The sequence below is a fragment of the Oncorhynchus gorbuscha genome, linkage group LG02 (assembly GCF_021184085.1).
Source record: "Oncorhynchus gorbuscha isolate QuinsamMale2020 ecotype Even-year linkage group LG02, OgorEven_v1.0, whole genome shotgun sequence".
NCBI classification, from domain to species: Eukaryota; Metazoa; Chordata; class Actinopteri; order Salmoniformes; family Salmonidae; genus Oncorhynchus; species Oncorhynchus gorbuscha.
This window is the reverse complement of record NC_060174.1, coordinates 10,698,440-10,723,813: the sequence shown is the minus strand read 5'-3', so window position 1 is coordinate 10,723,813 and position 25,374 is coordinate 10,698,440. Positions and strand designations below refer to the sequence as shown.

At 42.9% G+C, this 25,374-nt stretch overlaps 1 protein-coding gene across 2 annotated transcripts; it reads left to right on the top strand.

The window, feature by feature from the left end:
• Nucleotides 1–4,610: 4,610 nt before the first annotated feature.
• tbxa2r (thromboxane A2 receptor) lies at nucleotides 4,611–22,804 on the top strand. Of its 2 annotated transcripts, none has more exons than XM_046292440.1 (3): nucleotides 4,611–5,264; nucleotides 11,924–12,800; nucleotides 16,520–17,095. In XM_046292440.1, the coding sequence occupies exons 2-3, from the start codon at nucleotides 12,015–12,017 to the stop codon at nucleotides 16,769–16,771; spliced, it is 1,038 nt and encodes a 345-aa protein (XP_046148396.1). In that variant the 5' UTR covers nucleotides 4,611–5,264; nucleotides 11,924–12,014; the 3' UTR covers nucleotides 16,772–17,095. The 2 variants fall into 2 exon arrangements, with proteins under 2 accessions (XP_046148396.1, XP_046148387.1); XM_046292431.1 differs by lacking the exon at nucleotides 16,520–17,095 and adding an exon at nucleotides 21,181–22,804 and having other exon boundaries at nucleotides 4,613–5,264.
• Nucleotides 22,805–25,374: the final 2,570 nt, after the last annotated feature.

The window sequence follows — 25,374 nt, the reverse complement described above, 5'->3', positions numbered from 1 at the left end:
GAAACCTATGGTACATCAGACAATATACCATGGGTATAATGCAAAAATACATGTTTACTGTTGTTACATTCCCCAGTTTCTGTGTTGTGGTTTTGTTTGTATGTGTGTGTTTCAGGATGGCTTCCTGAAATTCCCCCAAGCAGTGATTGGTCGGTCCCATTGCTAATTGGAGCTGACCCCGCCCTCTCGTCAGAGGATACAACTGTATCTCATTACAGACGCCTTCTCCAGTTAGAAAAGCGAGTTTTCCTTTGTCAGAGAAAGCTAATTGGTATGTCCTATGTTGGTTGTTGCTGAAAAAGAGAGAGCTGATTGTTATGTTCTATGTTAGTTGTTGCTGAGATAGAGAGAGCTGATTGTAATGTTCTATGTTAGTTGTTGCTTAGCGAGGGATATTTGGTGTGTCCTATGTTGGTTGTTGCTGAGAGAGAGAGCTGATTTGATGTCCTGTCTTGGTTGTTGCTGAGAGAGAGAGCTGATTTGATGTCCTGTCTTGGTTGTTGCTGAGAGAGAGAGCTGATTTGATGTCCTGTCTTGGTTGTTGCTGAGAGAGAGAGCTGATTTGATGTCCTGTCTTGGTTGTTGCTCAGAGAGAGAGCTGATTTGATGTCCTGTCTTGGTTGTTGCTCAGAGAGAGAGCTGATTTGATGTCCTGTCTTGGTTGTTGCTCAGAGAGAGAGCTGATTTGATGTCCTGTCTTGGTTGTTGCTGAGAGAGAGAGCTGATTTGATGTCCTGTCTTGGTTGTTGCTCAGAGAGAGAGCTGATTTGATGTCCTGTCTTGGTTGTTGCTGAGAGAGAGAGCTGATTTGATGTCCTGTCTTGGTTGTTGCTGAGAGAGAGAGCTGATTTGATGTCCTGTCTTGGTTGTTGCTCAGAGAGAGAGCTGATTTGATGTCCTGTCTTGGTTGTTGCTCAGAGAGAGAGCTGATTTGATGTCCTGTCTTGGTTGTTGCTGAGAGAGAGAGCTGATTTGATGTCCTGTCTTGGTTGTTGCTCAGAGAGAGAGCTGATTTGATGTCCTGTCTTGGTTGTTGCTGAGAGAGAGAGCTGATTTGATGTCCTGTCTTGGTTGTTGCTCAGAGAGAGAGCTGATTTGATGTCCTGTCTTGGTTGTTGCTCAGAGACAGGTTTTGTTAAGTGTGGTGCAGCCGCTGCTTCTGAGGTACGTGTGTGTCAATAGGTGGTTTTGATGATTGTTCACTTACGTTTGTGTAATTCTGTTTCATTTGTTCCCAGGGGGGAAGACACCTAGGGAGTGCTTAGGCAAGAGGCGCGGGCCTCATAACCTGTAGTATTTACTGTCTATGCACACTGGGTAAGTCCTGGGCGGACCACCCCCTGCATTTAGGTTGGAGCACCAGGTGGTGCTAAGTTAGATAAGTAGTAGCTTTGACATTTACTTTCTTTGCTTTGGTTCCGTCTTGCCCCTTTTCCCCAAATTTACCGTGTGAAGGAATAAATACATTCCCAGTATGCGGTCAATTCTCTGCCTTTGTCATCCTTACCCACACCTACAGTCCCATACCTCTTTCACACCACGGGGAGGTGCGACGTAGCAGGGTGTTGCGTTCCCTCTTTCTAGAGGCGTATGTAACAACTGTTGTAATTATGGTTGGTAACCAGTCTATAATAGCAATAATGCACCTCGGAGGGTTTGTGGTATATGTCCAAAATGCCCTGCTGCCATATACACCACACCTCCTCGGGCGTATTGCTTTACCCACTGGAAGAGGACTGTCAGTTGTCCGGCCCCCGTGCAACCACCTGGCCCTAGCAACCTATCAGTGGCCACAGGCCCGGTCCTGGCTGCTCTGCCACCCATAGGGGAGGCCAAACAAACTGCCCCACATCCTAACCCCTCCATATTAGAATAGTGTAGCCAACACTGTCGGCCGCAATCCAATTGTATTTGTCACATCCGCCGAATACAACAGGTGTAAACCTCAGCGTGAAATGCTTAGTTACAAGCCCTTAACCAACAATGCAGTGCGAGAAATGTTATGAATGCCCATCCGTGTAACAGGCCTACCGTTTTTAAACCAGGCAGTTCCATTGGCTTTATTAGTCCTGATTTCTGTGACTGATCATTTTGGCTATTTAAGCTCTGAATGTCAGATAACAAAGTGGGCATGGACAAGCTAAATCCTTTGAGCCCCTAACTTTGACAAAGTGGGCACTGCATATCACAGGGCGGAATCAGCTCTCACCTAAAAAAGGCCATATGCCACTGGGTAAGAGAAATTGTGATTGTTTTTGGGTAGTATTATTTGAGGTGTTCTGTGTTGTTGGATGTGCATTTTGGCCAGTTTAGCTCGGAAAATGCCTCCCTGGTCAATCTGCCGTGCAAGGCCTAATGGCCAGGTCACAGAGGTCACTGGGAATTTGGGGAGCCAGTCTCTCTGGCATCTTCAGGGCAGGGGATGGGGTGGAGTGTGATAACAGAGGAGCAGCACCACTGAGAATTCTCTACAATCCCACTTTCGGATTGATTCACAGAAATGTTATTGAAAGGTTACAAGATCGAATCACCGAGCTGACAAGGTAAAAATCTGTCGGTCTGCCCCTCAACAGAACCCACTGTTCCCTAGGCCATCATTGAAAATAAGAATTTGTTCTTATTAACTGACTTGTCTAGTTAAATAAAGGTTAAAAAAAAAATAATAATGTTATGCCTGTCGTCATGCACTAAAAGAAAGATTCATCTAGAACCATTGGAAACACTGAGTAATCTATGACAAATTACAAATTACACTGTAATGCACTAGAACATTTTGTACATTGTACATTCCTATTGTGGGAACAGGAAATCCTTTATATGATAAAAGATGGGTGCTGTGCTCACTCTGTACCAGGGAGATTTAACCCTGGTGAGACCAACATGTGACACCAATATAAATGTTGAGAATCTGTATGATTGTGTACATGCAGCGGCTCCCTTGTAAAATAAGCCTGAGTCTCAATGGGATCTCCCTGTTTTAAATAAAACATCTAATATATTGTAACATCCGCAGACATTATAGTTGTACAAAATGTCTAGTTTTCTTGCTGTAATGCTTATTTCTCTTATCTAAAGTATGCAGCAGGTCATTAGGATGCATGTAACATCACAACGTTCAACTGCTTGTAGTCGGGGCCTGTTAGAAGCAGACAGGCAGAAAACATTGATGAGGTTCATCTGTTCATCTTTACAGGATAAGACGATAGAGCCTGACAACAGGAGTATCTCCCTTTGAAGATATCAGGTGTAGCGCCTAAATTGCATAATGGCTGTTTAAGAGGACATTATCTGGATGAGATTTAGGAAAGCCAAACTGTAGGATCCTTTTCACAGAGGGTTCTACATGGAACACAAAATAGTTTTACCTGAACCCATAAAAGGTTATCCTATGGGTCAGCCGAAGAACCACTTTCAAACCCTTTTTTTTCTAAGAGTGGTAGCCCATATTGGGAAGAAGTTTGACCCAAGAGGATGGTGTCCTTTCAAAATGGCAGTTCAATGTGATCTTCAAATGAAGACTGAGGATACAGTGGATACATAATGGCCTTTGAAATAGCTTTCAGCTGTAACACTTCAACTGGAAAGTCAATAGTTCATCTGCCCATTAATCATCTGTCAGTGTCTGGTACCTCAGGCCATCCCCGTCTCGTTCGAAGGCGTCGCCCTCCTCTTATCACGAGAGAGTGTTTAAATTCACTCAGTCGCTACTCATAGATGGTGTACAGATTAAATGTTGCCTTGTGTACATCCTCTTGTTCCCGGACTGGAGAAGCTGTACACTGTTGTAGCTAAATGCTACTGAGCATTGATATAACTGCCAGCGTTAAAATGTCTCATATTATTGACATAAGATTGTCTATATGGTTTTGTTCTACAGGCTCTGTGTTTCCTTCAGACTAATGGGCCTCCCTCATTGACCGGTGAAGTAGGCTACTGCTGAGATCATTAATAACCATAATTGTCTGTTTACACCCTCATAAATATTTCACATTTAGGATATTGTAATGTACATAGTCATCATTAACCCGTGTATAAAGTTGATTGGACTTGCGGGGCCTCTAATGGAGCTTGTCTAATAGGAAATTATTTAGAAAATATACATGTCAAAAGTGTTAATACTTAAAGGGGCAATCAGCAATTGAAACAATAAAATAAAAAAATCCCTGTCACTTTTACTGGAAAAAAGCTGGAGAAATGCAACCACTCTCAAATTCAAAGACAGAACTATGAATGCATTGACTGAGCATCATCCATATCAAAAATATAGTTTTACCCATGATTTAAGGCTATACGTTGTTTGGTTAGACTTTGTTTACAAACATTGAAATTAACAAGTTCATATTTTTGGTTCAGATGAGGTGGTCTTCTGATTTGAATACTGGAGTTCTATTCAATTAAGCAACTATGTTTACAGAATAGTAAAGAATATATATCAACTAGTGTGGGTCATTGTTAGTCACACTTCCAAATCTAATTTACAGTAATCAGCAGTTGAAACAATAACAAAGTGTCCTTTCCACCCCTGTTTCAATAACTAGCTGAGGGATGGGTCTGGAGAAATGTAACCACTCTCAAATTCATAGGCAGAGCTTTGGATGCAAGGATTGGCCATCCATCATAACAACATAATAGTTTAAACTATGTTTTGAGGCTATACAGTCTTTGTTTACATTTACTTTGTTTACAAACATTGGAGTAAAACAAGCTTAAACATTTCAAGAAGCAATGGGTACGTATTATAAATGTATACGTTTTTTAAAAATCCATGTAGCAACTGCAGATTGCCCCTAATCACGTTTTTTTATGAAAGACACATTTCAAAGCTGTAAACATATTATGATCATTATATTCACACTTTTTTCTATCTACAATAAGTTTCAATGATTGAATCATCGATGTTGCATTCTCTCGCTGCCTATTATGCTGCTGATTAGCTACATTTGCATTTGGATGCTCCCCACTGTCAATCCCGTTTACTTCCAGGGACGAAAAAAAGTAACGTTTTAACTGCGGCAGAGAGGGAGTTCAGACTATTTTTGCATTGGCTTATATCAATTGTGTATATTTTCATATACCGATGTCACTCGTGAGGACCATTACCGTAAGCCTACAGCTGTTACAACGTCATTAAGATAGTCTCGTGTGGACACGGTGGACTAGAGTCTACTAAACGGACCACGACCGAGGCGCGCGCACAGTAGCAGGCTGAAGACGCAGTCTACTTCGCCCTGATGTTTGAGTGACTGAGTGACTGCTGTAAAAAGGTAGGCTACATGTTTCTTATTATCTTCTCTAAAAATAGATAGGTCCTTCTAGGCTTTTATATTTATATAATGTCCAGATATTCACTCTTTACAAGGTTTCTATGCCTCTAACATATCCAAGGAGGATAGGTAGGGGTAAGTTGAGCACTGGTTTCACATTCAGTATTACTCCCTCAAGGCACAAATAGAATTCATTCAAACAAAGATATCTACATATATTTCACAATGTTGTGTATCCCTGGAAATAATCAGAATTCATGTAAACATTACAGTTCTGAAAACATTGTTTTTGTATGGGGTCAATTGAGCCGCGGTACAGGGTAAATTAAGCCACCTACAAATGTCTGTACTGAATTAAATATTACCTCTACCTTTTTAAAACCATGTCAATCTTTATTTCCCAAACACAGTTAAACACAATCACAATCACTTTTTTTTGTATTTTAATCATTTTAAGCATATTTTAACAACACTTATTTAAACACTTTTAACATACTCCGGGCCCTGTTGTTACCTCATATCCCACCAATAATCCCTTATCAATTTGCTCAACTTGCCATTGGCTCAATCATTGGCTCAACTTTCTCCAAAGCAAACATTTTGACTATATTATCCTACACAGCTACAGGAATGCACTTTCATGCTAGGTTTATGACCTCATATTGGAGCTGATGTATAAAACAATCTTTAAATTATCTACTTTGGTTTAGATACAAGCATCATGTAACCTGTAAAACAAAATAATTTGACTTGAATTTTGTATTATTTAAATTTTACTTACCACTTATTCCATGTGATTTCTTCCTACAGACTCCATGAAATTATGACCTCTTCCTAAATATTTGTCCAAAAATATATTTTGTGTATGGTTTCCTAGAAACAAGGAAGGCTGAACTTACCCCTTGTCTCAACTTACCCCATGCTTCCCTACCAGGAGTCGCTCTCCTACAGCTTATTTGAGTGTAGAAAATACTTTGTGTTTTGCATGCCTACATTACACTGTATTCTAAGCAGTTTCTTAAACCATTTATCGTGTCATTTTTATTTGACTCGACTTTTGATATGTTTTATTTGCTTATTGCTGTTTTTACGGCCTCATGGTGGAATTGTTTTTTAAATGAATTTCTCAGTGTTTGAAACTATCAAGCAATCCTAAGCTTAGCATAAGGTAGAACAGGCTCTGTGCAAACGATACATCTAGGCCCTATAGGCTATTTAAAACTGGTTAGGCTACAGTAAATTCATTGACCACAGCCAGATTTCAAAAACTATACATTAGTCATCTGGTCTCACTGAAACATTTTGAAAGTTCTAAATCACCTAAATTAAACAAAAATCTAAATTTGCATACAGTATGTGAACACGTGAACACAGCACACCTGTTGCTCTTGAAAATGATTCAGTTATCTGGCTGCCCATTCTGTAAAACTGTTGATTGTTTTTTGATATTGTAGAGTTGTATGATGTTACAGTGTTTTGAGGTTGGACTTTAGGACTTTTAGCTCGTTAGCACATAGCGCACATCAATTGGTGTTGGTGAACGTAACAGTGATATTGTAGCATTGTATGATATTGTAGAGTTGTAAGATATTATAGGTAGCGTTAGTTGGCACTGTACCGGCTATACCTGTGCAAAAACTCTGCTATTTTTCATATTAAAAAAAAAATAGTGAGCCAACAGTTGCGAGGTCAAGCAATATGGAAATGAACTAGCCTTTATGCTCAGATGGGGATGGTTATATACAAAATGTTGTATTTACAAAGTACAAGCTGTTGAATATTGTTCAATCAAAATCAATAGCCCAGCTATTTCTAAGACTGTAAGCTAGAGTCATTTGTTAATTACTGTTAATTGACAGTGTTGTAATAATAAATGGGAACCCATTTCAACCCAAGACCTTGTTCTTTACAATAATTGTTGACAAAAGTCTAAAAAAAATGTGAAAAGTGACACACAGCCCCGGTCTCCCCTAATCTAATGAGTTGTGCTGTTTCCCACAGTGTTTTCGGAGAAATCAAATGATACCGCCTGTCATTCATCTAATTCAGCACTGCATGCTCTTTCTGTCATGGGCACCAAAAATATGCGTTGGGAACGCCCTGCGTTCTGCGGTGATTTGCTAGTGTCCAATGAGGTCGACTTGATGGGACAATCAGATTCTCTGGAAGAATTTCAACCAACAGTCTCCACCACACTCGGGACATGATCACGAAATGCTCCGAATGAATTCACATACAGTGGAGAGAACAAGTATTTGATACACTGCAGATTTTGCAGGTTTTCCTACTTACAAAGCATGTAGAGGTCTGTAATGTTTATCATAGGTACACTTCAACTGTGAGAGACGGAATCTAAAACAAAAATCCAGAAAATCACATTTTATGATTTTTAAGTAATTAATTTGCATTTTATTGCATGACATAAGTATTTCATCACATACCAACCAGTAAGAATTCCGGCTCTCACAGACCTGTTAGTTTTTATTTTTAAGCCCTCCTGTTCTCCACTCATAAACCTGTATTAACTGCACGTGTTTGAACTTGTTACCTGTATAAAAAAACACTTGTCCACACACTCAATCAAACAGACTCCAACCTCTCCACAATGGCCAAGACCAGAGAGCTGTGTAAGGACATCAGGGATAAAATTGTAGACCTGCACAAGGCTGGGATGGGCTACAGTACAATAGGCAAGCAGCTTGGTGAGAAGGCAACAGCTGTTGGCACAATTATTAGAAAATGGAAGAAGTTCAAGATGACGGTCAATCACCCTCGGTCTGGGGCTCCATGCAAGATCCCACCTCGTGGGGCATCAATGATCATGAGGAAGGTGAGGGATAAGCCCAGAACTACACAGCAGGACCTGGTCAATGAGCTGGGACCACAGTCTCAAAGAAAACCATTAGTAACAAACTACGCCGTCATGGATTAAAATCCTGCAGCGCACGCAAGGTCCCCCTGCTCAAGCCAGCGCATGCCCAGGACCGTCTGAAGTTTGCTAATGACCATCTGGATGATCCAGAGGAGGAATGGGAGAAGGTCATGTGGTCTGATGAGACAAAAAATAGAGCTTTTTGGTCTAAACTCCACTCGCCGTGTTTGGAGGAAGAAGAAGGGTGAGTACAACCCCAAGAACACCATCCCACCCGTGAAGCATGTAGGTGGTTTTCTGCAAAGGGGACAGGATGCTTTTCTGCAAAGGGGACAGGACGACTGCACCGTATTGAGGGGAGGATGGATGGGGCCATGTATCGCGAGATCTTGGCCAACAACCTCCTTCCCTCAGTTTGAGCATTGAAGATGGGTCGTGGCTGGGTCTTCCAGCATGACAGCGACCCGAAACACACAGCCAGGGCAACTAAGGAGTGGCTCCGTGAGAAGCATCTCAAGGTCCTGCAGTGGCCTAACTAGTCTCCAGACCTGAACCCAATAGAAAATCTTTGGAGGGAGCTGAAAGTCCGTATTGCCCAGCGACAGCCCCGAAACCTGAAGGATCTGTAGAAGGTCTGTATGGAGGAGTGGGCCAAAATCCCTGCTGCAGTGTGTGCAAACCTGGTCAAGAACTACATGAAACGTATGATCTCTGTAACTGCAAACAAAGGTTGTATGTACCAAATATTAAGTTCAGCTTTTCTGATGTATCAAATACTTATGTCAATCAATAAAATGCTAATTTATTACTTAAAAATCATACAATGTGATTTTCTATATTTTTGTTTTAGATTCCGTCTCTCACGGTTAAAGTGTACTTATGATAAAAATTACAGACCTCTACATGCTTTGTAAGTAGGAAAACCGGCAGTGTGTCAAATACTTGTTGTCCCCACTGTATAAGCTACGGTACTTCTGGCCTTTGCCTTCAGTTCCCAGCATTGGTTCCATGTTTAGGTATCGTGTTCAGCAACATAAAGATATCCATTTGATATAATATGTTCTTTTTCAGAAGCTTTGATCCAAAATTACTTATAGTACAGTAAATGCATAATTTTTTTTGTAAATGTGATCCCTGTTGCTACCACCATGGTCCTACCAAATGAACCACACTGGAGCACGTAGGCTATTTCAATTGTAATATGGATAGTTTGAGATTGCAGGTGTATTTAAGCAAAAAGGCTCAAGGATCAACACCAGCTTGTTTGTTATTTGTAGAAGTTTAATTTCTCTTGTCCTCTCTGATTTCAATGCATTTATCCAGTGGTAATCCACTCTCATTAGTTGGAAAACAAAATTGAATAAGTATAGAAATTAGGATATTGGCTGATTGCTTCAGTGTAATTTCTCGTGATTCTGTAGTCAAAACACGCAGGGAGACAGGGAATACTAGTGCCTGATTGCAACAACATAATGCCATTCCTCCAAGGAACACAGGTTAAATTTGACCTGATAACTATTCCCAGCCTGGTCCCAGAAAGACTGACTGTCTAGCTATAGCTGGGGATGGAAGGGTCTCAAACACTAAACACAAAATCAGTAACTAAAGTGCATTCGTATTCAGACCCCGAAACATTTTCCACATTTTGTTACGTTACAGCCTTATTCAAACATTGATTAAATATACTTTTTCCTCATCAATCTACACACAATACCCCATAATAACAAAGCAAAAACAGGCTTTTAGTATTCAGACCCTTTATTCAGTACTTTGTTGAAGCACCTTTGGCAGCGATTACAGCCTTGAGTCTTCTTGGGTATGACGCTACAAACATGTCATACCTGTATTTGGGGAGTTTCTCCCATTCTTCTCTGCAGATCCTCTCAAGCTCTGTCAGGTAGGATGGGGAGCATTGCTGCACAACTATTTTCAGATCTCTCCAGAGATGTTGAATCAGGTTCAAGTCCGGACTATGGCTGGGCCACTCAAAGACATTCAGAAACTTGTCCCGAAGCCACTCCTGCGTTGTCTTGGCTGTGTGCTTAGGGTCGTTGTCCTGTTAAAGGTGAACCTTCGCCAAGTCTGTGGTCCTGAGCGCTCTGGAGCAGGTATTCATTAAGGATCTCTCTGTACATTGCTTTGTTCATCTTCGCCTCAATCCTGGCTAGTCTTTCAGTCCCTGCCACTGAAAAACATCCCCACAGCATGATGCTGCCACCACCATGTTTCACCGTAGGGATGGTGCCAGGCTTCTTCCAGACGTGACACTTGGCATTCAGGCCAAAGAGTTCAATCTTGGTTTCATCAGACCAGAGAATCTTGTTTCTCATGGTCTGAGAGTCCTTTAGGTGCCTTTTGACAAACTCCAAGCGGGCTGTCATGTGCCTTTTACTGAGGAGTGGCTTCCATCTGGCCACTTTACAATAAAGGCCTGATTGGTGGAGTGCTGCAGAGATGGTTGTCCTTCTGGAAGGTTCTCCCATCTCCACAGAGGAACTCTGGAGCTCAGTCAGAGTGACCATCGGGTTCTTGGTCACCTCCCTGACCAAGGCCCTTCTCCCCCGATTGCTCAGTTTGGCCGAGCGGTCAGCTCTAAGAAGAGTCTTGGTGGTTCCAAACCTCTTCCATTTAAGATTGAGGGAGGCCATTATGTTCTTGCGGACCTTCTATGCTGCAGAATTGTTTTGGTACTCTTCCCCAGATCTGTACCTCGACACAATCCTGTCTCAGTTCTCTCAGTTTTTCATTTTTATAAATTAGCAAACATATCTAAAAACCTGTTTTCACTTTGTCATTATGGGTTTTGTGTGTAGATTGATGAGGGAAATGTTTTTAAATAAATTTTAGAATAAGGCTGTAACATAAGAAAATGAGGAAAAAGTGAAGGGGTCTGAATAATTTCCAATCTTAGCAACTACATCTTAGCAACTACATCTTAGCAACTACAACTTTAGCAACTACATCTTAGCAACTACATCTTAGCAACTATATCTAGCAAACCCAACTATCTACTAAGCTTGGTGAACTTCTTTGATTATTTTATTTTATTGAAATGAGAGCATATGTTTTTCTGTATTTGGGTTCATACCTACAATGCCTACAATGCCTACAATGCAGCACAAGTTCCTCGGTGATAACATGGTAGGATGTCCCCATGATAGCCTACCGGTAAAAATTAGAGACTATGTGATCTCCATTTAGTTTGATGGCAGAAGTGAATGACTAGTAAGCTGACCTCTGACCTCTGTTAAAGACATCATTATATTAACGTTGACGTAATGTTGATGTAACTGCATTTCCTGCCAAGAGATGGGCAACTACAGTTGTGTGTTTTTACTGTCTCCCACACTTTGGAATTCATGGGGTCAAAGTCTCTATCCACCATTGAGTCTTTAGTCCTCCAGAGAGGCTTGATTGAGTCTGTTTAAACATTGTCAACATGTTAGGATGAGTCTGGTGGAACCAGCCTTATCACTGTGTTCAATAGAATGGTAAACATAGCAATCAGACTGGTCCCAAGAGGCTATGTAGACAATGACACAATGGCAAACAAAAGTTTTCAGTCGGTTTCTGTAAACATTTTTAAAAGCTGTGTGTAGTTTTTGATGTCAGTCGAGTGTTAGCGTTCCAGTTCTGTCAACTAATAAACATTCTTCCCTCAACATATCATATAATCTCTGCTGAATGGAAGTTTATTATACTGTCCTGTGAGCTAAACCAAAAAAGTTGTTAAAAGTCTTGTTGAAACGCTTCTGTTACTAATGCAGAGTTCTGTCCCATTTGTCAGGAGGAAGAATAAAGGCAACGGAAATCTTAAATGAACTAGTTCCTCCCCTTCTGAAGTGTAGGGAATAGCCAAACTTCCTGCAGCCGCCACCATGAACCTCTCCAACGAGACGACTCCACAGTGCTTCTCCATCAACAATCCCCCCTTCAACTTCCCCCACACCATTGCTTCCATCTACTTCTCCACTGTGTTCAGCCCTCTGGGCCTCACCTTCAACCTCATCGCCTTTGTGGTCCTCCTCAAGTCCTTCCAGCGCACGCACAGCCGCTCACGTTCCTCCTTCCTCGTCTTCCTCTGCGGCCTGGTGGTCACCGACTTCATGGGCCTCCTGGTCACCGGCATTATCGTGATCACCTTCCACTTCACCCAGTTCAACTGGCGCCGCCTGGACCCGCACTGCCACTTCTGCAACTACATGGGCATGTCCATGGTCTTCTACGGCCTGTGCCCACTGCTGCTGGGCGCCACCATGGCTGTGGAGCGCTTCGTGGGCATCAACCGGCCGTTCGCCCGCTCGACCAGCATGACCAAGTCGCGGGCCGTGTGCATAGTGCTGATGGTGTGGGCGGTAGCGGGATGCATCTCACTACTGCCCCTGGTGGGTGTGGGGAGCTACCACATGCAGATACCAGGCTCCTGGTGCTTCTTCAACATTAGCTCTAAGGCTAGCGACATGGTCTTCTGTCTACTCTTCTCTCTGGTCGGGCTGCTGTCCATAGCCGTGTCCTTCCTGCTCAACACGGTGAGCGTGGTGACCCTGGTCAAGGTGTGCTGCGGCCAGGACGGCATGCAGCGTCGCCGCGACTACGAGGTGGAGATGATGGTGCAGCTCATCTGGATCATGATGATCGCTACCATCTGCTGGTGCCCCCTGCTGGTGAGTAGTGGCAGCCTATTAAAACATGCACGCACACACGCACATACATACACACTATACCAAGCACGTACAGTACATGCCGGGAGGACACAATATCCACTGAAACACATCATTATAGTCATCACTCAGTATTGATATGTAAGAAATTCCAACATTTGTTCTTTGTAACATATTTAAGCAACAAGGCCCACGGGGGTGTGGTATATGGCCAATATACGACGGCTAAGGGCTGTTCTTATGCACGATTCAATGTGGAGTACCTGGACACAGCCCTTAGCCGTGGTATATTTACCACATATCACCAACCCCCGAGGTGCCTTATTGCTCTTATAAACTGGTTACCAAAGTAATTCGAGCATTAAAAATACATGTTTTTTATACCCGTGGTACACGGTCTGATATACCACGGCTATCAGCCAATCAGCATTCAGGGCTCGAGCACCCAATCTCTTCATTCAAAGCTAACGACTGGAACAATCTGCAAAAAAACACTCAAACTGTACAGTTTTATCTCCATCTCTTCATTCAAACACTCAATCATGGACACTCTTACTGACAGTTGTGGCTGCTTCGCGTGATGTATTGTTGTCTCTACCTTTTGCCCTTTGTGTTGTTGTCTGTGCCCAATAATATGTGTACCCTGTTTTGTGCTGCTACCATGTTGTGCTGCCTCCATGTTGTGTTGCTGCCATGTTGTGTTGCTACCATGCTGTGTTGGCATGTGTTGCTGCCTTGCTATGTTGTTGTCTTAGTTCTCTCTTTATGTAGTGTTGTCTCTCTTTTCGTGATGTGTATTTTATCCTATATTTTTATTTAATTTATGTTTATTTTTAATTCCATCCTTTTGCATTTTGGTAGGCCGTCATTGTAAATAAGAATTTGTTCTTATCTGACTTAACCAACATATGTAATGCAATAGACCATCACTGCTGCATACTGTATACGTACTGCATTTGTATGGCAAATTAAGTCAAGAGATAATGATCAACTCACACTTGATACAGGCCCCAATACATGTGTATCAATATGTGCACACAAAAATCTCTGATAATTGAGGTTGCTCTCTCGATCCTCCACTAACTGAACTCTTTTTGGCTAACTTTCTGGTACCACTGCTGACTTGCCTCTAAAGCTAAGCAAGGTTGGTCCCTGGATTGAAGAACAGCTGCTGGAAGTGCTGTTGGAAGTCCAGAAGGGGTCTGGTCTATGGAGAGTCCAATGCCCCAGGGCAGCGAAGGGGACATTGTCCTGTGTAAGGTGCCGTCTTTCGGGATGGGATGTTAAACGGTTGTCCTGACTCTCTGTGGTCACTAAAGATCCCGTGGCACTTATCGTAAGAGTAGGGGTGTTAACCCCAGTGTCTTGGCTACATCACCAACCTGACCATCATGGCCACCTAATCATCCCCCAGCTTCCAATTGGTGGTTTTATCCCCTCTTCTCCCCCTGTAACTCTTACCTAGGTTGTTGCAATAATATGTTCTCAGTCAACTTACCTGGTAAAATAAGGCTGAATAACTGGCTGAACAGCATAAACTGTGGGGTGTCTTTGTAAGCAATGTGCATTGTTTACAGCTAATGTCAAGTTCAGGAAGTGGAACTGGCCCTGTATTAGGGAATGGGGCTGTATGCTGGCTGGTGATAAGGCCTGTAAGAGAGGGCAATCTCCGGCTGCAGACAAAGGGGGATATCCGGGCCAGAGTCTTTTTCCTAGATCTGCCTCTGTCCTGCTGTGTCTGTGTTCAATCGATTCAATTCAAAACTGATACGAAGTTTTCAATCGCACAGTGACTGTTGATAAAAGTACTAACAAATACAGAACTGTTATAGTACATAAACATAAACTAACAGTCTCTGACATGTAATGTACAGGAAAGTATTCAGAGCCCCTCCTTTCTCCATGTTGTTACGTCTTTATTCTCAAATTGATTAAATCATTTCCCCCCCTCAAATCTACACACAATACCCAATAATGATGAAGTGAAAAAAAGGTTTTAAGAAATGATTGCAAATTGTATTCAAAATAAAAAAACAGAAATACCTTATTAGGCTACTTGGGACAGAAGGTAGCCTAGTGGTTAGAGCGTTGGACTAGTAACCGAAAAGTTGCAAGATTGAATTCCAGGGCTGACAAGGTAAAAATCTGTCGTTCTGCCCCCTGAACAAGGCAGTTAACCCACCGTTCCTACCCCGTTATTGAAAATAAGAATGTGTTCTTAAACTGACTTACCTAGATAAATAAAGGTTAAAAAAAATCAAATGGATAAAGTATACAGTTCTCTTCAGCATTCCACCAATCAGGTCTTTATGTTAGAGGGGCCAGATGCAATCCACTCCTCAGTAAAAGGCACATGACAGCCGACTTGGAGTTTGTCAAAGACACCAAAAGACTCTCAGACCGTGAGAAACAAGATTCTCTGATCTGATGAAACTAAGTTTGAACTCTTTGCCCTGAATGCCAAGCTTCACGTCTGGAGGAAACCTGGCACCATCCCTATGGTTGTGGCATGCTGTAGGAATGTTTTTCCACGTCTGGAACTGGGAGACTAGTCAGAATTGTTAATCTTTCCCTCGATCCTGACTAGTCTCCCAGTCCCAGCTACTGAAAAACAGCATGATGCTGATATTTGATGAAAACCTGCTTCAGAGCACTCAGGACCTCAGACTGGGGCGAAGGTTCACCTTCCAACAGGACAACGACCCTAAGCACACAGCCAAGACAATGCAGGAGTGGCTTCGGGACAAGTTTCAATATCCTTGAGTGGCCCAGCCAGAGCACTGACTTGAACCCGATCGAACATCTCTGGAGAGACCTGAAAATAGCTGTGCAGCCATGCTCCCCATCCAACCTGATACAGCTTGAGAGGATCTGGAGAGGAGAAACTCCCCAAATACAGGTGTGCCAAGCTTGTAGCGTCATACCCAAGAAGATTCGAGGCTGCAATCGATGCCTAAGGTGCTTCAACAAAGTACTGAGTAAAGGGTCTGTTTACTTATGTCAATGTCATATTTTTTTCATACATTTGAAAAAAAAACATGTAAACCTGTTTTTGCTTTGTCATTATGGGGTATTGTGTGTAGTTTGATGGGGGGGTGATGTAATATACTTTAGAACAGGGCTGTAATGTAACAAAATGTGGATAAAGTCAAGGGGTCTGAATACTTTCCAAATGCACTGTATACACATTTCGTTATTTCTCACTCTCAAAATATGGGGCTTAGTCTGGTCTAAGCTACCAGTCTCTAAATGCCTCATTTCTCCTAAGCAATGCTGGCTAAATTATCTGACCTCAAAGTGCTGTAATACTTCTGGACCATAGCCATTCAAGGCTCTTTGTAATCAACATTGTGGCTTAGGTAGTTGGGAGGCCAAAAACCACATCAACTCACATCACAGCCTCACAATGTGGGTGTATGATGTGCTACTATTCCACTGCTCTTTGTGTGTTCTGTAACACTTTATTTCATACCGTTATTTAACTAGGCAAGTCAGCTAAGAACAAATTCTTATTTTCAATGACGGACTAGGACCAGTTGGTTAACTGCCTTGTTCAGGGGTAGAACAACAGATTTTTTTTACCTTGTCAGCTCGGGGATTCGATATTGCAACCTTTCGGTTACTAGTCCAACGCTCTAGGCTACCTGTCGCCCCGCTATCATATGTTCTTCAGCACTTCTGGAGCCCTTCATCCAGTCTAACCTCCTGACTGTCCTGTACAGATATATAGTCTGAAATGTGCTGTGTACGCCAAACCCGTAGAGCCTGACTTCATGTTACTCAGCCTGCGGATGGCCACCTTCAATCAGCTATGTGACCCCTGGGTATACATCCTATGTCAGGAGTCCAGACTAAGGCGAGTAAAAACAGCTAATGTTTATACCGCCCCCTATCTTTACTCACAACATATTGCTTTGTGCTGTGGCTCCTCCGGACTGTCCGGACCCTCATCCATAGCCAGACCATCCAAATGAATGCATCATTCGTGCCACAACTATGGACTCATCTGCTTTGGACCACCATCTTAGCCGCTTCACTTCTCCTTAACAGCTTCTGAACTACATTATTCATAACCCCCAACTGGATCATGCTCAGTCCAAAGACTATTTGAGAGATATTCGTTTCTGTTCTACTCCATATCAGGCAGGCAATGAGCCATTCACTTGCAATCTCTGCTTTTGCCAGTGCACCCCCCCCTCCCCATGGACCAACGATGGTGATATCTAAAAATTGTTTTAAAAAACAATGATCATTCCAATCCAAATCATAAGCAATGCTTTGGACCTGTGGTCGTTGTGTATCTGCGTACTCTATTCGTGTGTATTCCGTTGTTAATGATGCATGCGTGTGTGTTCCGTTGTTAATGATGCATGCGTGTGTGTTCCGTTGTTAATGATGCATGCGTGTGTGTTCCGTTGTTAATGATGCATGCGTGTGTGTTCCGTTGTTAATGATGCATGCGTGTGTGTTCCGTTGTTAATGATGCATGCGTGTGTGTTCCGTCGTTAATGATGCATGCATGTGTGTTCCGTCGTTAATGATGCATGCGTGTGTGTTCCGTTGTTAATGATGCATGCGTGTGTGTTCCGTTGTTAATGATGCATGCGTGTGTGTTCCGTCGTTAATGATGCATGCGTGTGTGTTCCGTCGTTAATGATGCATGCGTGTGTGTTCCGTTGTTAATGATGCATGCGTGTGTGTTCCGTAGTTAATGATGCATGCGTGTGTGTTCCGTCGTTAATGATGCATGCGTGTGTGTTCCGTTGTTAATGAAGCATGCGTGTGTGTTCCATTGTTAATGATGCATGCGTGTGTGTTCCGTTGTTAATGATGCATGCGTGTGTGTTCCGTTGTTAATGATGCATGCGTGTGTTTTATTTTTTTTATTTTATTTTTTTCACCTTTATTTAACCAGGTAGGCTAGTTGAGAACAAGTTCTCATTTGCAACTGCGACCTGGCCAAAATAAAGCATAGCAGTGTGAACAGACAACACAGAGTTACACATGGAGTAAACAATTAACAAGTCAATAACACAGTAGAACAAAAAATGGGCAGTCTATATACAATGTGTGCAAAAGGCATGAGGAGGTAGGCGAATAATAAAATTTTGCAGATTAACACTGGAGTGATAAATGATCAGATGGTCATGTACAGGTAGAGATATTGGTGTGCAAAAGAGCAGAAAAGTAAATAAATAAAAAACAGTATAAAAACAGTATGGGGATGAGGTAGGTGAAAATGGGTGGGCTATTTACCAATAGACTATGTACAGCTGCAGCGATCGGTTAGCTGCTCGGATAGCAGATGTTTGAAGTTGGTGAGGGAGATAAAAGTCTCCAACTTCAGCGATTTTTGCAGTTCGTTCCAGTCACAGGCAGCAGAGTACTGGAACGAAAGGCGGCCAAATGAGGTGTTGGCTTTAGGGATGATCAGTGAGATACACCTGCTGGAGCGCGTGCTACGGATGGGTGTTGCCATCGTGACCAGTGAACTGAGATAAGGCGGAGCTTTACCTAGCATGGACTTGTAGATGACCTGGAGCCAGTGGGTCTGACGACGAATATGTAGTGAGGGCCAGCCGACTAGAGCATACAAGTCGCAGTGGTGGGTGGTATAAGGTGCTTTAGTGACAAAACGGATGGCACTGTGATAGACTGCATCCAGTTTGCTGAGTAGAGTGTTGGAAGCCATTTTGTAGATGACATTGCCGAAGTCGAGGATCGGTAGGATAGTCAGTTTTACTAGGGTAAGTTTGGCGGCGTGAGTGAAGGAGGCTTTGTTGCGGAATAGAAAGCCGACTCTTGATTTGATTTTCGATTGGAGATGTTTGATGTGAGTCTGGAAGGAGAGTTTGCAGTCTAGCCAGACACCTAGGTACTTATAGATGTCCACATATTCAAGGTCGGAACCATCCAGGGTGGTGATGCTAGTCGGGCATGCGGGTGCAGGCAGCGATCGGTTGAAAAGCATGCATTTGGTTTTACTCGCGTTTAAAAGCAGTTGGAGGCCACGGAAGGAGTGCTGTATGGCATTGAAGCTCGTTTGGAGGTTAGATAGCACAGTGTCCAATGACGGGCCAAAAGTATATAGAATGGTGTCGTCTGCGTAGAGGTGGATCAGGGAATCGCCCGCAGCAAGAGCAACATCATTGATATATACAGAGAAAAGAGTCGGCCCGATAATTGAACCCTGTGGCACCCCCATAGAGACTGCCAGAGGACCGGATAGCATGCCCTCCGATTTGACACACTGAACTCTGTCTGCAAAGTAATTGGTGAACCAGGCAAGGCAGTCATCCGAAAAACCGAGGCTATTGAGTCTGCCGATAAGAATATGGTGATTGACAGAGTCGAAAGCCTTGGCGAGGTCGATGAAGACGGCTGCACAGTACTGTCTTTTATCGATGGCAGTTATGATATCGTTTAGTACCTTGAGTGTAGCTGAGGTGCACCCGTGACCGGCTCGGAAACCAGATTGCACAGCGGAGAAGGTACGGCGGGATTCGAGATGGTCAGTGACCTGTTTGTTGACTTGGCTTTCGAAGACCTTAGATAGGCAGGGCAGGATGGATATAGGTTTATAACAGTTTGGGTCCAGGGTGTCTCCCCCTTTGAAGAGGGGGATGACTGCGGCAGCTTTCCAATCCTTGGGGATCTCAGACGATATGAAAGAGAGGTTGAACAGGCTGGTAATAGGGGTTGCGACAATGGCGGCAGATAGTTTCAGAAATAGAGGGTCCAGATTGTCAAGCCCAGCTGATTTGTATGGATCCAGGTTTTGCAGCTCTTTCAGAACATCTGCTATCTGGATTTGGGTAAAGGAGAACCTGGAGAGGCTTGGGCGAGGAGCTGCGGGGGGGGCAGAGCTGTTGGCCGAGGTTGGAGTAGCCAGGCGGAAGGCATGGCCAGCCGTTGAGAAGTGCTTATTGAAGTTTTCGATAATCATGGATTTAACGGTGGAGACCGTGTTACCTAGCCTCAGTGGAGTGGGCAGCTGGGAGGAGGTGCTCTTGTTCTCCATGGACTTCACAATGTCCCAGAACTTTTTGGAGTTGGAGCTACAGGATGCAAACTTCTGCCTGAAGAAGCTGGCCTTAGCATTCCTGACTGACTGTGTGTATTGGTTCCTGACTTCCCTGAACAGTTGCATATCACGGGGGCTATTCGATGCTATTGCAGTCCGCCACAGGATGTTTTTGTGCTGGTCGAGGGCAGTCAGGTCTGCAGTGAACCAAGGGCTATATCTGTTCTTGGTTCTGCATTTTTTGAACGGAGCGTGCTTATCTAAAATGGTGAGGAAGTTACTTTTAAAGAATGACCAGGCATCCTCAACTGACGGGATGAGGTCAATGTCCTTCCAGGATACCCGGGCCAGGTCGATTAGAAAGGCCTGCTCACAGAAGTGTTTTAGGGAGCGTTTGACAGTGATGAGGGGTGGTCGTTTGACTGCGGCTCCGTGGCGGATACAGGCAATGTGGCAGTGGTCGCTGAGATCCTGGTTGAAGACATCGGAGGTGTATTTGGAGGGCCAGTTGGTCAGGATGACATCTATGAGGGTGCCCTTGTTTACAGAGTTAGGGTTGTACCTGGTGGGTTCCTTGATGATTTGAGTGAGATTGAGGGCATCTAGCTTAGATTGTAGGACTGCCGGGGTGTTCCGTTGTTAATGATGCATGCGTGTGTGTTCCGTTGTTAATGATGCATGCGTGTGTGTTCCGTTGTTAATGATGCATGCGTGTGTGTTCCGTTGTTAATGATGCATGCGTGTGTGTTCCGTTGTTAATGATGCATGCGTGTGTGTTCCGTTGTTAATGATGCATGCGTGTGTGTTCCGTTGTTAATGATGCATGCGTGTGTGTTCCGTTGTTAATGATGCATGCGTGTGTGTTCCGTTGTTAATGATGCATGCGTGTGTGTGTGTTTGACCACAGCAACTCACTGCCAGCTGCGATCATGAGACACTAAAAGGGACTGTTAGCATTTTTTAGATGCATCTGGAAAATGCTAATTATTTGCTAAACACAAGCGCATATGTCATTCCTGAGGAGTAGAGCTTATTTGTGTGTGTGTGTGTGTGTGTGTGTGTGTGTGTGTGTGTGTGTGTGTGTGTGTGTGTGTGTGTGTGTGTGTGTGTGTGTGTGTGTGTGTGTGTGTGTGTGTGTGTGTGTGTGTGTGTGTGTGTGTGTGTGTGTGTGTGTGTGTGTGTGTGTGAATGTGTGTGAGAAGGCCCAAACTGCTGCCCTCGTGTTCAAACTACTGATGACAAATCATTCTCCCTCTCACTTCCCCACTCTCTCTCTAACTGTTATTCCCTCCATCTCCCTCCCTATTCTTCTAATTGTCTTTGTCTCTCCATCTCCCTCCCTCCCCCTACATTCCACAGGTGTTTATTGCGCAGACTGTGTTGTCAGAGAGCCCACTTCAGGTCCGCAACCTGCTGCTCTTCATCCGTTTCGCCACCTGGAACCAGATCCTGGACCCCTGGGTGTACATCCTGTTTCGGCGCGCCGTCCTTAAGCGCCTCTACCCCAACTGGGACTGGTCCCGGGGCTCCATAAGGACCCTGTACCCGGCCTCCTTCGTCGGCACCATCCGCCGGTTCACCCGTTCTTCCCTGGGCGGTGATGTCCTGGGGGGTGTCGAAAGGCGTGTGTCAGTTGAAACCCAGTCATTTAACGTGAAGGCTCCACCTTCATCGCCTTGACTGTTTCCTGTTGTTGTGCCTTGGTACTCCTCCTTGTCAGTGACATTTTTATTTATATGTTTTTTAGGTGCTGTTTAAACAGTTCTAAAAAGAGACTGAACATGGATACAGCTGTGGCATTCCACTGGGCACAAACAGGTTGAATAAACGTATTGTGACGTGGAATCTGTACATTGGAATTGAAAAAATGTCAAATGTTTTTTTAAACCACAAGGTTATGTTGTCATTGTAACCAATTTTCAACATAGACAAACCTTGTATGAAATATTCTGCATTTGTATCTTTAAAACAATGGCAGAAACTCAACGTTATATCCACTATCAGAAGAAGAAGAAAAAACAACAGGCTGAGCAGCACCTCCTACTGGAGAAATGATCTATCTACAACTATAAATGTAGTTTCCCATCCAGGGTTTCCACCAAGCTCAGCCCTACTTAGTTGTTATGTACTATGTCACTGACTACTACCAATGTGCTATTGTGAGAATGATTATTGAGAGATCTCTTAATAACTAAATATATTCACTGGTGCTATCAAAGTACTTCCAAAGGGTAGGTTTAACAGAGCAAATGAAATGTAACCATACTTTATAAGTCATGTATCATCAATTATACTATTTAGGCCTATATAGTATTTGCAAAGTCATCAACAGCTATTGTTTCAATTCAACCATGGTAAAAAAAATTACATTGGCAACCAGTTTATAATCGCAATAACCCTCAGGGGTTTGTGGTATATGGCCAATATACCACGGCTTAGAGCTGTGTCCGGGCACACGTTGCGTGGTGTGTAAGAATAGACCTCGGGCTGTATTGCTTAAATAGACAATACATATAGGCTTAGGGTTTCAAGCTTTGGTTCATTTCAAATTTACTCTTCAAGGTAATTATTAATATGTTGTATTCATGTTTCCATCTCAACCAAAAATGTAAGTTAAAGAATATGGACTAAATTTAAATCAAAGTTTATTTAATGTGCATTTAAAGTTTGATTTGATTTAATTTAGTCCTATTCTTTAAGTTAGATTTTTGTTTGAGATGGAGACGTGAATCCAACAATTAATTTGTAGACAAACTGAGTGTTGAATTGGGTTTGACTGTCTACGCAGGTAAATATCACCATAGATATTCTGTTTGGAAGATATAGTCCTGAAACAAATCTTGGGTTGCGACCCAGTAGTTCAGTCTTTTTGTTCTGTATCTATGGACCCGTCCCAGTCATTCAGTCTTTTTGTTCTGTATCTATGGACCCGTCCCAGTCATTCAGTCTTTTTGTTCTGTATCTATGGACCCGTCCCAGTCATTCAGTCTTTTTGTTCTGTATCTATGGACCCGTCCCAGTCATTCAGTCTTTTTGTTCTGTATCTATGGACCCGTCCCAGTCATTCAGTCTTTTTGTTCTGTATCTATGGACCCGTCCCAGTCATTCAGTCTTTTTGTTCTGTATCTATGGACGCGACCCAGTCATTTGTTCTATACCCATACTGGCTGACAACGTTCTTATCCCTGGCTCGCTAGCTAGCCAACTACGTCTAACTTACAGTTACGTCAAAAAGTGCAGCCAGAATAACAACAAAGTAGCTTTATTTGCGTTTGTTTAAGCTGTTTTCTAGTGACATTTATTTGGATACATCCATAACAATAAGCTGGTGAGGCGAGATTTCACCTGGCATAGAAAATGTGGTCACTCGTCAGGACACTGTTGTTCAGAGGAGCTAGCCAACAACACAGCTACAGTAACACAATCACTTCAAACTGAAGCTGGAAAGACTGCAAATGAGCTGTGTTTCATTTGACCTTTTTTCAATTGAATTTTCTTTTGTATCCATAAAAATGATGCCATCTGAATTATGATTTAGACTGACTGGGAAACGCTGCCTACTTTTCTGTCTCGTCCAGACCCATGACATGTTCATTACTATGGGGCAGCTGGAGATCGAATTTGAATATTGAAACAATGTTGCAAATGTCAGAGAGACAGACATCCATGTTTATACAACTCTCCGCTGTTGAAAACTAAATTTTAGTCTAAAAGACATTAGATAATATCTAGATGCTTTTTATAGTGGAGATCAAGTGTATAAAGTGCCTGGCTGGGCTGATGAGACAGTGGAATGCACAGTCAGATGGAACAAAGTAAACAGCCATTTTCACGTCATAGATTTAGCCGGTGGCAATTGTGGAATAGACACCGACTGAAATGCGATTTTAACCAATCAGCATTCAGGATTAGACCCACCCATTGTAAAATACTTTGTAGAAGCACATTTGGCAGTGATTACAGCTGCACTTTAGTTTCTAGGCCCAACTGTTCGGACGCTTACAGACATTTTCGAGAGAAGACCGCTTTTCTGACAAACACAGCTGTAGCTCGGCCACTTTCCAACACGGATGAGGAGGTGGATGCGTTGGATTAAGACACATCCGTAATCATAAAAAGTGCGCATGTTCGACATAGCATTCAAATATCGCAAGTCTGTGGAAATCTGCCCAATTGCTATATTAATCTGTGCAGAATCTCAAACAGCATTGATCACTTGCACCATGCTCTTTTAATGTAATCTCAACTACAATCCAGGTCATTTGGTTGTGCTATTAGATAAAGCACATTGATAAAACATTTCAGTAGTTGTATAAATACTAAATGTCTGACATTGTATCCTCATTTGAACTTTGTTGTGCTTTTAAATGGTTCAAAGTGCTGTGAAAACACATTTAGATGACAGATAAACCAGAAATCAGAGTTTTTCCAATGGAATTTGGTTGTGCTTTTAGATGGTTCAAAGCATAGTAAAAACACATTGGGAATGAAACACACTTCTGGCTGTCTTTTAGAGTGGGTCCGTAAAGGTTGAAATCTCATTGTCTCAACCAAATATTACCAAAAATGTCCAAGTTGAAATGGCACGGTGTGCCCAGTGGGATGGCATTGGAGCTGAGAGCTGGTTCCTGTGCCCTGAGCACATGATGTTGCCAGTGGGGTGATATTGTGTGGTGGTATTCAGCATTGTTTAGTAGAGACCAAGGAAATGTAATTAGAGCCTGACAGCAGCATCTGGTTTAGATTTAGACTGTGTGACGTATCGCCGTGCTCATCAGTCACACATAGAAATGGACAAATGAAGTCCCTTCCTACACCAGAGTTTGTATTTAAGGATGCACTTCCTTATCAGATTCCATGCCAAAGGCCACCAGGTCATGGTGTGTACGTGACTATGTGACTCAGTTTTTATGTGTTCATGTGAACGTGTGGGTGTATCACTGTGGTTAATTGAATGCTTATGTGTGTGTGTGTACTAACTTTCTCCTGTTGCTACGCAGCGGCTTCACCTGACATTAATCAACCACAGTATTCATCACCAAAAGGACAACTGTCATCGGCTCTGTTGAGTTATGTGGCACAGTGCCCTTCGTTGGTTGGCCGACTGCCCTATCTCCCTGTCTGCTTTTTGAATCCTGTGACCCTCTGTTCTGTCCTCATGTTCAACTATGGTTAACTTTTATACCAGTGACGCATGGATGGGCCAAAGAAAAGGTGTTACTATGTCGTTTTACATATACACTTCCTATGAAAGATGAGGAGAGATGGTCCCTGATGATATGGACATGAATTCATCAATATGTTAATCATACGCATGTACACCGGTATACTCTTCTTTTTTAAACAGTGTTACAAATTCAAGTGATCAAGTTTCAAAGTCAACCCAAAGCTAGGAAAAGTGTTGAAGACTGTTTAATGTGTTAAAGACTGTGAAATGATGGTGAGGAAGAATGCATGTCATGTTGCATGTTAGTTCACTATGTATGTGTATAATGTGTCTTCTATTTTTTGAAGGAAAACCTATGAAACGATGTAATGTCTGGCTGTGTGGGG